Genomic DNA, 14,008 nt, shown 5'->3' with positions numbered 1-14,008 from the left:
CTCCACATTAATGTTCACTAGAAGATGTCCTGCAGTCTGGGGAAGTGGCGCTCTGACTCGTTACAGCAGGAGTGAGGTTACATGGGAAGGACGGGGAAATGGTAGGCGTGGAAATGTGAGAGGGGTGTCAGTGATTCAGTTGAACAAAATCAGAAAATGGGTCATGAACAAAGTATAGTTATCTCTAAAGCTGATCTTACGAAGTATTCTTAAGGCTATTAATGAATTGGATAGTGACATTGTCATTTCTTAACGATGGAGAGGCGATCCTAGTAGGATGAAGATAACGAACATGACAGCTACATAGGGATACTGATCCGCTCCATGGCTATTCATCACCAGTTCCGGCCTCACGCGGCTTTTACCAACAACATTCAAGAAAGGCAGTATGAGTAATCCACTAAATTACAGGCCCATATCATTAACGCCGATATGCGGCAGGATTCTTGAACATATATTTTGTTCGACTTTCCCGCGAAGAAAACGGTCTATTGACACACAGTCACCATGGGTTTAGAAAACATCGTTCTTGTGAAACACAACTAGCTCTTTATTCGCATGATGTGTTGAGTGCTTCTGACGAGGGATTTCAGATCTATTCCGTATTTGTGAATTTCCAGAAGGCTTTTGACACTGTACCACACAAGCGGCTCGTAGTGAAATTGCGTGCTTATGGAATATCGTCTCAGTTACGTGACTGGATTGTGACTTCTTGTCAGAGAGGTCACAGTTCGTAGTAATTGACGGAAAGTCATTGAGTAAAATAGAAGTGATTTCTGGCGGTCCCCAAGATAGCGTTATAAGCCCTTTGCTGTTGCTTACCTATAAACGATTTGGGAGACAATCTGAGCAGCCGTCTTAGGTTGTTTGCAGATGACGCTGTCGTTTATCGACTAATAAAGTCATCAGAAGATCAAAACAAGAAGCAAAACAATTTATAAAAGATATCTGAGTGGTGCGAAAAGTGGCACTTGACCCTAAATAACAAAAAGTGTGAGGTCATCCACATGAGCGCTAAAATAAATGCATTAAACTTCGGTTACACGATAAATCAGTCAACTATAAAGGCCGTAAATTCGACTAAATACGTAGGAATTACAATTACAAACAACTGAAATACGAAGAAACACATAGAATATGTTGTGGGGAAGGCTAACCAAAGACTGCGTTTTATTGGCAAGACGCTTATAAAACGTAACAGATCTACTAAGGGGACTGTCTACACTACGCTTGTCCGTCCTCTTTTAGAATACTGTTGTGCGGTGTGGGATACTTACTAGGTAGGACTGTCGGAGTACATCGAGAAAGTTCAAAGAAAGGCAGTACGTTTTGTATTTTCGCGAAATATGGGAGAGACTGTCACAGAAATGATACAGGATTTGGGCTGTACATCATTAAAAGAACTGCGTTTTTCATTGTGACGGAATCTTATCACGAAATTCCTCCGAATGCGAAAATATTTTGTTGAAACCGACCTACACAGGGAGAAACGACCACCACGATAAAATAAGGGAAATCAGAGCTCGTTCTTTTTGCGGGCTATACAAGATTGGAATAATAGAGAATTGAAAATGTGGTTCGATGAACCCTCTGTCAGACACTTAAATGTGATTTGCAGAGTATCCATGTAGATGTAGATGTAGATGTAGATGAAACATGTTATTGATTCAGCCTAGCGAATTAAAGGAACAAATTTGGCGTAGTTCGCAGCACTGAATCAATTCGCTGCACCGAATCAATAACATGTTTCGATTCATCACTTCTTTCAACATCTGACAATGTGCGTTAATGTGAAAAATGCCGAGTACCACCTCTTTTAGAATTCCACATTAAACTCGAGGTCCATCTATAATTGGCTGGGTAATTCAGATCCAAGGCGTCGGAAACGGAGTACTACGTGGAATAGGACCTTACGTATTAAACCACTGTGGTCTTTAAACCAACCTTCGAGTTTACGACAGTTTCACATTTATTTCCATTTCATAATGCCCTTTAATGAGGCCGAAACCTGATGTGATTTGTCAAAAAATAAATCAATTTGCATCTGAACTTGTAGTGGTAACCTTCAATATTATGAATTTATACTTCAATGTGGCGCTGAAGCACGGTCACCATTCACTGCATCACGTGCTCTCACACCACTAGAAACTGCGAAGAGGTTTCTATTTTAACCAAATACCTTTACGTCTCCTTCTCTTGGTGGTCGAATAGTGGCGATGCCTGATTTTTCACTCGCATACCAACCGGTCATTCCGACTGTAGTATCACGGCACAAGACTGTGTTTGCGAGATCGGTTGTGGAGGACAAAACGGAAATATGTGGAACTTGTTATTAAAATAAATCGTCTTCGCCATCATCTCCTTCCAACAATTAAGTGTTACCGTCACCTCCTCCGGTCTCTATCAACCATCCATCGCTTAAGCGGTCTACCCAGTTCTCTCTATCCTGGCGACCGATAATTCATTATCTTTTTTGGAATGAGATTTTCACTCTGCAGCGGAATGTGCGCTGATTTGAAACTTTCTGGCAGATTAAAACAGTGTGCCCGACCGAGACTCGAACTCGGGACCTTTGCCTTTCGCGGGCAAGTGCTCCACCATCTAAGCTACCCAAGCACGACTCACGCCACGTCCTTACAGCTTTACTTCTGCCAGTACCTCGTCTCCTACTTTAGAAACTTACACTCCTGGAAATTGAAATAAGAACACCGTGAATTCATTGTCCCAGGAAGGGGAAACTTTATTGACACATTCCTGGGGTCAGATACATCACATGATCACACTGACAGAACCACAGGCACATAGACACAGGCAACACAGCATGCACAATGTCGGCACTAGTACAGTGTATATCCACCTTTCGCAGCAATGCAGGCTGCTATTCTCCCATGGAGACGATCGTAGAGATGCTGGATTTCCAGGAGTAGTCCTGTGGAACGGCTTGCCATGCCATTTCCACCTGGCGCCTCAGTTGGACCAGCGTTCGTGCTGGACGTGCAGACCGCGTGAGACGACGCTTCATCCAGTCCCAAACATGCTCAATGGGGGACAGATCCGGAGATCTTGCTGGCCAGGGTAGTTGACTTACACCTTCTAGAGCACGTTGGGTGGCACGGGATACATGCGGACGTGCATTGTCCTGTTGGAACAGCAAGTTCCCTTGCCGGTCTAGGAATGGTAGAACGATGGGTTCGATGACGGTTTGGATGTACCGTGCACTATTCAGTGTCCCTCCGACGATCACCAGAGGTGTACGGCCAGTGTAGGAGATCGCTCCCCACACCATGATGCCGGGTGTTGGCCCTGTGTGCCTCGGTCGTATGCAGTCCTTATTGTGGCGCTCACCTGCTCGGCGCCAAACACGCATACGACCATCATTGGCACCAAGGCAGAAGCGACTCTCATCGCTGAAGACGACACGTCTCCATTCGTCCCTCCATTCACGCCTGTTGCGACACCACTGGAGGCGGGCTGCACGATGTTGGGGCATGAGCGGAAGACGGCCTAACGGTGTGCGGGACCGTAGCCCAGCTTCATGGAGACGGTTGCGAATGGTCCTCGCCGATACCCCAGGAGCAACAGTGTCCCTAATTTGCTGGGAAGTGGCGGTGCGGTCCCCTACGGCACTGCGTAGGATCCTACGGTCTTGGCGTGCATCCGTGCGTCGCTGCGGTCCGGTCCCAGGTCGACGGGCACGTGCACCTTCCGCCGACCACTGGCGACAACATCGATGTACTGTGGAGACCTCACGCCCCACGTGTTGAGCAATTCGGCGGTACGTCCACCCGGCCTCCCGCATGCCCACTATACGCCCTCGCTCAAAGTCCGTCGACTGCACATACGGTTCACGTCGACGCTGTCGCGGCATGCTACCAGTGTTAAAGACTGCGATGGAGCTCCGTATGCCACGGCAAACTGGCTGACACTGGCGGCGGCGGTGTACAAATGCTGCGCAGCTAGCGCCATTCGACGGCCAACACCGCGGTTCCTGGTGTGTCCGCTGTGCCGTGCGTGTGATCATTGCTTGTACAGCCCTCTCGCAGTGTCCGGAGCAAGTATGGTGGGTCTGACACACCGGTGTCAATGTGTTCTTTTTTCCATTTCCAGGAGTGTAATAGAAGCTCTCCTGCGAACCTTGCAGAACTAGCACTCCTGGAAGAAAGGATATTGCGGAGAATGGCTTAGCCACAGCCTGGAGGATGTTTCCAGAATGAGATTTTCACTCTGCAGCGGAGTGTGCGCTGATATGAAACTTCCTGGCAGATTTAAACTGTGTGACGAACCGAGACTCGAACTCGGGGCGTGAGTCGTGCTTGGGTAGCTCAGATGATAGAGGACTTGCCCGCGAAAGGCAAAGGTCCCGATTTCTAGTCTCGGTCCGGCACACAGTTTTAATCTGCCAGGAAGTTTCATTATATTTTTTGTTAATCTATCTTCTGTCATTCTACCTTCATGATCTTTCTATTTCATTACATACTTTGCTATTTTGTCATTAACTGAAAAAGTTTTTGAATCTGATCTTATTGCTCCATTTTGTTTTCTTTTGTTACACACCACAATTCGAAACCTTGTAAAAAAATAGGCGCATTCATGACTTTATAACATTTCATTTGTGTTTTCTTTCTTGGTTTTTTTCCCAATGTTCTTCAATTTGTTTACCAGATAGCTTGATATTTATTAACCTTCTTCTGAATGTCTCTGTCATTGTTAAAACTAATATCAGATCCTAGATAAATGAAGTTGGATATTAGTTCCAAAATTTTCTCGTTTATTACTATTTTTAATCTGACAGGATTCTTTAGAGGCTTATGAACTGTAGCTTTTTTTATATTGATGGACAACATGCTGTAGAAAGGCAAAAACACAATATATTGCAACTTAACTATATAGGCAAATAAGACTGAAATAACTCTAAAAAATTTTATCATAGTCCTTTCGATCACTTATTTGCTGTAGACGCGAGATGTATGTTTCATTTTTTGGTCATCTAAAATACCGAGTTTGTAGCGAAAGGAAGCTAGATCACCCTCGCGAACTGATCCTGTTGAAGCTGTTCATCTCTCAAACCGCGTTGTGAAAGTTCATTTAAGTATGGAGCTAGATTATAATTTTGTTCCTTCTTTCTTGTGTGTATAGCTTTCTGTTCTTAGTGTATACTACAAAAAAAAAGGCTGTCAATCTATCATCCATTCTCTGTCTCGTATGTGGATCAGACCAATACTCTTATATCAAATCTCCTCGAACAAATTACGACATAATTTTCAAAATTGCTTGTAGACAATGTGCACTCCATAGTGAACAGAGTATGTGGAACCAAGCATCAGTCTGATGAAAGATAATGCACGATTATCGCTCGCAAACCGTACCGTGTTGCACGGTCTGTTTCTTTGTTGAACGATAAACGCCATTCGTACCATATGAGCGTAGCCTTATGATTGGAAAATTGCAGGCGCGCTTTTTTGACACAGTCGTGCAGCCCTGTGAAATTGCCCAGCAGAGGCTCTCTTCTTCGCCCAGACCTGAACAAAAGCCGCTGCAGATAGCGTGTAATCGACACATAACCCTTTTGTGCGGGACGAGCGGTCGCTACTGAAAAGCAGCGTGTACCGGCGCCGTACAGAACAAGTGACTGGGGGACCACGTGCACAGCACCTGCGGCGTGAATCACCGCCCCCGGTAGCGTACCTGTCAGCGGCGATCGGCCACACTCGGTGTAACACGGTGTAAGGCCGGCGGCCCTAGAATAGCTACAGGCGCAGCTGCGGCCGACAACCCTTTGCGCTGGGCTGGATGACAGGCGGACACAGTTCACCCCGGTGGAAGGCTTCCCTGCTGCGCTCGTGTCCACCTGAGCAGGTGCCGCCGACCCCTGGCTTCGCATCGCACACGCCTCACCGCCTGAGAGGTGGGCAGCCACTCTACACTTATCTCTTCTTTCCGTAATCCACGTCCTCGCCGTGGTGGTCTTCCCGCGTCATTCGGTAAGCACCCATTCCTTTTGAGCCTGTCAGTGGCGATCCGGCCAGTAAATTGTTGGTGATTGTGTCTATTGTTGTGAATATCGTGTACTAGAAAACGGAGATTGCGAGAAACGGTTGGTAAAGTGATTTTGAAGCTGTGATAACAGCAATAATCAGGTGTGTAGTCTGGGATGCAACTATTAATATTAAGTGAAGCTTTGAGATGGAGTTCAACATTAATGGTATTCAACATGTAAGTCTGTTCAGAGACCTGAAATTTGAAAGTCAGGAGAATACACTACATGATGAAAACTATCCGGACACCTGGCTGTAAATGACTTGAAGGTTCGTGGCGCCCTCCAGGTAATGCTCAAATCCAGTATGGTGTTGGCCTACCCTTAGCATTGATGACTGCTTCCAGTCTCGCAGCCATACGTTCAGGCAGGTGCTGGAAGATTTCTTCGAGAATGGCAGCCCATTTTTCAAGGAGTGCTGCACTGAGCAAAAGTATCGATGTCTACTGATGAGGCCTGGAGTAAAGTCGGCGTTCCAAAACATCCCAAAGGCGTTCTGTAAGATTCAGGTCAGGACTCCGTGCAGACCAGTCCATTACGGGGATGTTATTGTCGAGTAACCACTCCGCTACAGGCCATGCGTTATGAACAAGTGCTCGATCGTGTTGAAAGATGCAATCGCCATCCGCGAATAGCGATTCATCAGTGGGAAGCAAGAATGTGCTTAAAACATAAATATAGGCCCGCGCTGTGATAGTGCAACGCAAAACAAGGGATGCAAGACTCTCCATAAAAAATACGCCAGCCGGAGTGGCCGTGCGCTTCTAGGCGCTACAGTCTGGAGCCGAGCGACCGCTACCGTCGCAGGTTCGAATCCTGCCTCGGGCATGGATGTGTGTGATGTCCTTATGTCAGTTAGCGTGTGCAGTTGGAGTGGTATGGAACGCCTGATACGTCTAGATACTAATCTGACAGGTGAAACGTACGTAGGCATAGTGTGTGATGACCTGCATCTATTCACGTCCACTGTGCATTTCGGTGCACTTGGACAATTTCAGCAGGATAACACGACACACCAGACGTCCAGAATTGATACAGAGAGGGTCCAACAACACTCTTTTGAGTTTAAACATTTGCACTGACCATCGAACTTCCCTGATACGAACATTAATGAGCATATCTGGGAGGCCTTACAAAGTGCTGTTCATAAGAGATCTCCACACCCTCGTACTCTTACGGATTTATGGACAGTCCTGCAGGACTCATGGTGCCAGTTCCCTCCGGCACTACTTCAGACATTAGTCGAGTCCATGCCGCATCGGGTTGTGGCACTTCTGCCTGCTCGCGGGGATCCTACACGATACAGGCAGGTGTGCCAGTTTGTGTGGCTCTTCGGTGTATATGACAGTGACAACGGTGACTAATTTGTGGAGTTTACTATCTCACGGGAATGATTTTGTTTCGCCAATATGATGCTACAAATGCTATTATGAAGCTGATGATGTTTTGTAAAACGACTTTGGTTGTTAAGTAAATAAACCTGATCAGCAGCTCTTGAAGGTAATCATGACGTTCTTGAAACACGAGCTATGGGTGACCACCTTCTGAAAACTACAGCTACCTGTTTTGCACGAGCGGAGTTTCGACAGACAGAGGCAACATACCCTGCGGCTCAAAAACTGAAAATGGATCGAAATGAGCGAGCAAAACATATGCATACTTTATTAAGTTACTGGTTGCATTTATTTTTAACTATAATTGGAAATACCAAGAATTTGGGGTTTGGGAAAAGGGAAAGGGGATTCAGACTTAATCTGAATATCATTTTAACTAGCCGCAAAGTGATCGTTTGTGTCGCTGAGTCTTTAAATAATATTCTTTATTGCAATAATAATAATAGTTATACAAGCGTAACCCACTTCCTTAAATGATTAGTAGGTCCTAATTTTATCCAAACATTAATTGCAGCTAGATACAGATTTGATTAAATTGTGAGCTACAACTAGATAACAATCGGCAACTAATTTGTCTATTATTATTAATATTAAATTTATATTACATACGCTTAACTAAATTCCACTGCCTGCAGCGTCACAGTTGTGTCAGTAGTTTATAAACCTACTTTTTGAGCCCCGCCCATCGAGCTAATCCCGATGGGCGTGTCCCTGTCACTGGGCGGGCCAAGGATGTTATTCGCTGCGGGTTCCTAAATAGCTAATTTCCCAATCTAAGTCCTACTAACTAATTCTAACCAAAGTCAATTCCGGTGCTTTGTCCTGTATCGGTGATGTTGTACCTCACTCCCCGTAGTCCTGTACGCGCCGGATTCCAGACTGTGAGGAAAATCGGCCTGTCCACGCACAGACGGTATGGGAATAGGGCGCAAAATTCAGCATTTGGTGTGTCTCAAATTGTTAAGTTAGTTTATGTCCCTCAGGTATTCCTTTAACACTTCTTGTGATACCTCATCTGCCAATTGGTTAAGAGTTTGAAAAGTGTCATCTTGTCTTAGTAAGTGGTATGTGTCATGGCCAGGTAATTGGTCACGTAATGTGGATGCTACACCATTGAAAAGGGGGCACTCATAGACCACATGATGGGGAGTACCCGCTGATTCACCACATTCACAGGCGGGTGTGGCCCTTTTCACGAACAGACATAAATATGTCGGGTATGGTCCACGACCAGTGAGAAAATGGATCACTCCTCGAGTAGCCTCAAAGTATCTCATGTCCAGTCGTTCCCTGACGCTAGGAAGAAATTCAAAAGTTCTACGCCCAGTTTCTTCAGCTTTCCATAATGCTTGCCACAACTGCTCGCCTCTTTGACTTATCCCACCCCTATCCTCAACCCCAATGCCTAATATCTCTTCTGTCTTCGCGGTATTCCCTTTTTTTAACCAAGAACCACGCAGCCTGTTCTCGAATTTTGATGTCCAGGGGGTAGAGCCCCATTATGACTACTAGGGCTCCCCCCGGAGATGTTCTATAGTCCCCTACAGGTCGCAGTATCATATTTCTCTGAACCCTTCTCACTTTAATGGCGGGCACAGCCCTCGTGAGCCTGTGTGCCCAGACTCCTGAGCAGTAACCCACTATTGACGTTAGAATACTGCTGTGATATAGTTTTACGGGAGGGGGAAGATGAAATCTGTTGTGTCCGATGGACATGAGATTGTTTAGTGTTTGAAGGGCTTTCTGGGTTACGGTGTCAATGTGTTTCTCGATGTTCCACCTTTCGTCAATGGTGATTCACAATTACCGTGTCTCACGTCGCCGAAGAACCGGTGAGCCCTCAATTCTCATAATTGGGTTTCTAATTAATTGTCCTTTTAGTAATGGGGAAGATGACTTATTTGGTGATATTTTCAATTTTTTTTTTTTTTGGCACTATAGTTGCAATTTCTTTATGGCTCTTTCTATTTTGGGCTTTATGTCCTCGGGACTACGGCCGCCAACCAACAGGAGAAGGTCATCTGCGTAGGCTATCACCTCTTGCACTTCTTCATTTTGTTGTAAAGTATCCAATAAGGGCTTCATGTGGACGTCCCAAAACAAGGAGCCTAGTACGGAACCCTGGGGGCCTCCCTTTGTTACTGATTTTCCAATTTTCCCGCTAAGGGGTGATAGCCAGACCCCCCGATCATCACAATAGCTCCTCAGGTAGCCATATAGCGGCCCTGGACATTCTTTCTCCCGCAAGCAGGAGAAGAGCGAAGGGCACCACAGGTTGTCGAAGGCGCCACTGATGTCTACCATGATTCCAACTACGTACTAAAGGGGGGGAAGCGACAGACCTCGGCCACCAGGGCGATTGCATCAGATGCCGATCGCACAGACCTGAAGCTGAACTGCCTGCTGCTCATCCCACACTAGGTGTGCAGCCAGTCTGTCAGCTAGTAGTTTTCCTTATATCTTCCCAAGTATGTCCAGCAAACATATGGGTCTATATAATTTTGTTTCTGTTGGGTCTTTATCGGGTCCTTTCCTGATGATCACAACATTCGCTGTCTTCCAGATGTTCCGTTGTCTGAAGCATTCATTATACAGGAGAGTGAGTGTTGCAGTTAGCTGGCGAGCTAGGAATTGCACCACCTCCGCTACAATGCCGTCTGGTCCGGGAGATTTACCCCTCTTCAGTGAGAAAGAGTGTCATTGTTGTATTCTTCGAGGTCATCATGTCGTAGCTGCCGCTGTCCTTCAGATTCCCCATCCGCGCTATCGTCAGGCAGCAGGGACTGGAAGAGGACCTCAGCAGTCTCATGCCAGGATTCCGTCGTCCTGTCCCCATGGCTGACAGTTGACAATTCCATAGGAGAGCGGATCTTATCTCTGGCTAATTTGTATGGTATGCCCCAGGGGTCTAATGCCAATTGACTCTGAACAAAGCTCTCTCAGCTTCTAATCCTTACAGCTTTTAGTTCCTTTTGGAACCTAAGTTTAGCCTCCCGATACTGCAGCAGCCACCTTTGCCGTTTCAGCCAGACGACACTGCGCTGATAGTGCCTCCTCAACCTTCTGACAGACCGGCGAATATCCTCGAGATCGGCCGACCATGGTGAGGGAGAGGCCGCCATGGCCTTCCTCCTAGTTGGTACGGCTGCTTTCACCGCTCTAGTTATTGGGCTCACCAGTTCCTCTGCTCTCTCATTTACGTCTATGTCCCTGTGTGTGTCACCCTCTGGCAAGGCAGGAGCGTCGCACTCCCTCGCTAAGCGTTCCCAGTCAGCCCTTTTATAGTTAAATTGCACCTCCCACCCCATGGCCCAGCGGGACACTCTGTCACCTAGGGTGAATGTTATAAGTGATCGTTAGTAGTGGCATTTTCTTCGACTTTCCATTGTTGGATGATATTAACTACGTTTGGTGTTACTAGGGTTGCATGAATGTTTTTGCTTGGTCCTCCTCCCGCAGCATAGGTAGGAGGTTTGCCGGGCTTGTTTGCCACCACCAGCCGCGAGTCCTTAAAAAAATCAGTATTGACAGGTGATAATAATATTTATACAAAAGGAACCCACCACCTTAATGATTAGTGGGTCATAATCATACTACAATATTATACACTCCTGGAAATTGAAATAAGAACACCGTGAATTCATTGTCCCAGGAAGGGGAAACTTTATTGACACATTCCTGGGGTCAGATACATCACATGATCACACTGACAGAACCACAGGCACATAGACACAGGCAACAGAGCATGCACAATGTCGGCACTAGTACAGTGTATATCCACCTTTCGCAGCAATGCAGGCTGCTATTCTCCCATGGAGACGATCGTAGAGATGCTGGATGTAATCCTGTGGAACGGCTTGCCATGGCATTTCCACCTGGCGCCTCAGTTGGACCAGCGTTCGTGCTGGACGTGCAGACCGCGTGAGACGACACTTCATCCAGTCCGAAATATGCTCAATGGGGGACAGATCCGGAGATCTTGCTGGCCAGGGTAGTTGACTTACACCTTCTAGAGCACGCTGGGTGGCACGGGATACATGCGGACGTGCATTGTCCTGTTGGAACAGCAAGTTCCCTTGACGGTCTAGGAATGGTAGAACTATGGGTTCGATGACGGTTTGGATGTACCGTGAACTATTCAGTGTCCCCTCGACGATCACCAGAGGTGTACGGCCAGTGTAGGAGATCGCTCCCCACACCATGATGCCGGGTGTTGGCCCTGTGTGCCTCGGTCATATGCAGTCCTGATTGTGGCGCTCACCTGCACGGCGCCAAACACGCATACGACCATCATTGGCACCAAGGCAGAAGCGACTCTCATCGCTGAAGACGACACGTCTCCATTCGTCCCTCCATTCACGCCTGTCGCGACACCACTGGAAGTGGGCTGCACGATGTTGGGGCGTGAGCGGAAGACGGCCTAACGGTGTGCGGGACCGTAGCCCAGCTTCATGGAGACGGTTGCGAATGGTCCTCGCCGATACCCCAGGAGCAACAGTGTCCCTAATTTGCTCTAAAGTGTCGGTGCGGTCCCCTACGGCACTGCGTAGCATCCTACGGTCTTGGCGTGCATCCGTGCGTCGCTGCGGTTCGGTCCCAGGTCGACGGGCACGTGCACCTTCCGCCGACCACTGGCGACAACATCGATATACTGTGGAGACCTCACGCCCCACTTGTTGAGCAATTCGGCGGTACGTCCACCCGGCCTCCCGCACGCCCACTATACGCCCTCGCTCAAAGTCCGTCAACTGCACATACGGTTCACGTCCACGCTGTCGCGGCATGCTACCAGTGTTAAAGACTGCGATGGAGCTCCGTATGCCACGGCAAACTGGCTAACACTGACGGCAGCGGTGCACAAATGCTGCGCAGCTAGCGCCATTCGACGGCCAACACCGCGGTTCCTGGTGTGTCCGCTGTGCCGTGCGTGTGATCATTGCTTGTACAGCCCTCTCGCAGTGTCCGGAGCAAGTATGGTGGATCTGACACACCGGTGTCAATGTGTTCTTTTTTCCATTTCCAGGAGTGTATATCCAGCAGCTATTTTTATTGTTATTACAATGATACTATATTTATTATTGTGTGCTACAGACAGGATACAATACTCGACAATAGCTATTAATCTGTACTACTTGCTAATTGTTATTTTTCTTACCTACTTGTTAGTTCCTAACTGCCTGCAACTTTACAGGAGTGTCAGCGTAGATATAAACCTACTACTTTAGGCCCTGCCCATCGAGCTAATCTCGATGAGCGTGTCCCTGACACTGGGCAGGCCAAGATTGTTTGTCGCTGCAGGTTCCTAACGTAATATCTAAATCTAAAGCTACAACTACTGTACTAACCTACGTCAATTCCGGTGCTTTTGGTCTAGATTCGTGTGCCCCGGTCCCCCTAGTTCTGCACGTGGCGGATTGCAACTGAAAGTCGACCTGTCCACGCACAGGCGGTATAGGATCAGGGTAATTCGACACTTTCAGTATTTGTCTTTAGTCGTGAAGATCCCTCAAATATGCTGTCAGTACTTTCCGTGATACCACGTTTGCCAGACTGTTTAGAATTTCAAAGGTCTCTTCATGTCTTAATAGGTCGTTAAGTGGAAGCTGTCGTCTTAATGTCACTGCTACATCATCGAAAAGGGGCCACTCGTAAACCACATGGTCGGGAGTGCCCTCTGAAGCGCCACAGTCACACTCGGGCGTAGCCTTTTTCCCAAACCTAGTCTTTAGCTTTGAAAGGGAAACTGGGTGGCAGCAGGGAGTCGGGGCCGGAAGTGACGGAGCTGGGGTGCCGGCAGGCTGTTCGCGGTGAAGCGGTGCGCGCGCTGCCAGGCGGGCATCTCGGCCAGCGAGCTGGTGATGCGCGCGCGCGACCTCGTCTACCACGTGCACTGCTTCACGTGCGCCTCGTGCGGCGTGCCGCTCGCCAAGGGCGACCACTTCGGCATGCGCGACGAGCTCGTCTACTGCCGGCCGCACTACGAGCTGCTGTACAGCCAGGACGCGGCCGGCGCGCCCTTCTGCGACCTCGAGGCCGCCTTCCGGGCCGGCGCTGCCCCCTGCGGGGCGCCGGCGTCGCCGGGGGCGGGGGGCGGCGGCGGCTGCCCGGCGGCGGGCGCCGTGCCGCCGGCCGTCGTGGCGGCCGGGGGCGGCTCGGTGCCCGGCGGCGCCATCGGCGTGGGCGTCGGCGTGGGCGCCGGCAGCCCCGGGCCAGCCACCATCTTCTTCGGCGGCGCGGCGGGGGCGGCGGCGGCGGCCGCGGCGGCGGCGGCTGCGGCGGCGGCGGCGGCCGTGGGCACCGGCGTGCAGAAGGGCCGCCCCCGCAAGAGGAAGCTGCCGTCCGCCGCCGAGCCGCAGGACATGCCCGTCGGGCTGCGCATCCCTGCCGCCGCGCTCGGTGAGTCCAGCCTCAAGTACGTCCCTTCAAGTCTCGAGCGCTGCGTTAACATTGATAAAATTACTGACTTAGCACTTAACCACATGTACAGACACGCTTACATATATACATATTTGGTAGGCTGTATGCACATCCGACCCTTTAAAATATATTTAAAACAATAAGGCAAATACCCCGAGTTCGA

At 48.6% G+C, this 14,008-nt stretch overlaps 2 protein-coding genes across 2 annotated transcripts in view; both read left to right on the top strand.

The window, feature by feature from the left end:
- Positions 1-14,008, top strand: part of LOC126267895 (LIM/homeobox protein Lhx9-like) — a 247,950-nt gene that overhangs the window by 103,036 nt on the left and 130,906 nt on the right. The window lies entirely within an intron of this gene.
- LOC126267896 (LIM/homeobox protein Lhx2-like) overlaps positions 1-14,008 on the top strand; it is a 135,369-nt gene that overhangs the window by 103,168 nt on the left and 18,193 nt on the right. Inside the window, exons 2-3 of the mRNA XM_049973207.1 lie at positions 13,226-13,511; positions 13,737-13,824. Coding sequence (XP_049829164.1) covers positions 13,226-13,511; positions 13,737-13,824 — 374 coding nt within the window. The remainder of the gene's footprint in view (positions 1-13,225; positions 13,512-13,736; positions 13,825-14,008) is intronic.

Source organism: Schistocerca gregaria, chromosome 4 (assembly GCF_023897955.1).
Source record: "Schistocerca gregaria isolate iqSchGreg1 chromosome 4, iqSchGreg1.2, whole genome shotgun sequence".
NCBI lineage: Eukaryota > Metazoa > Arthropoda > Insecta > Orthoptera > Acrididae > Schistocerca > Schistocerca gregaria.
Note: the sequence above shows the minus strand (reverse complement) of the source record. Positions and strands in the feature narration are given on the sequence as shown.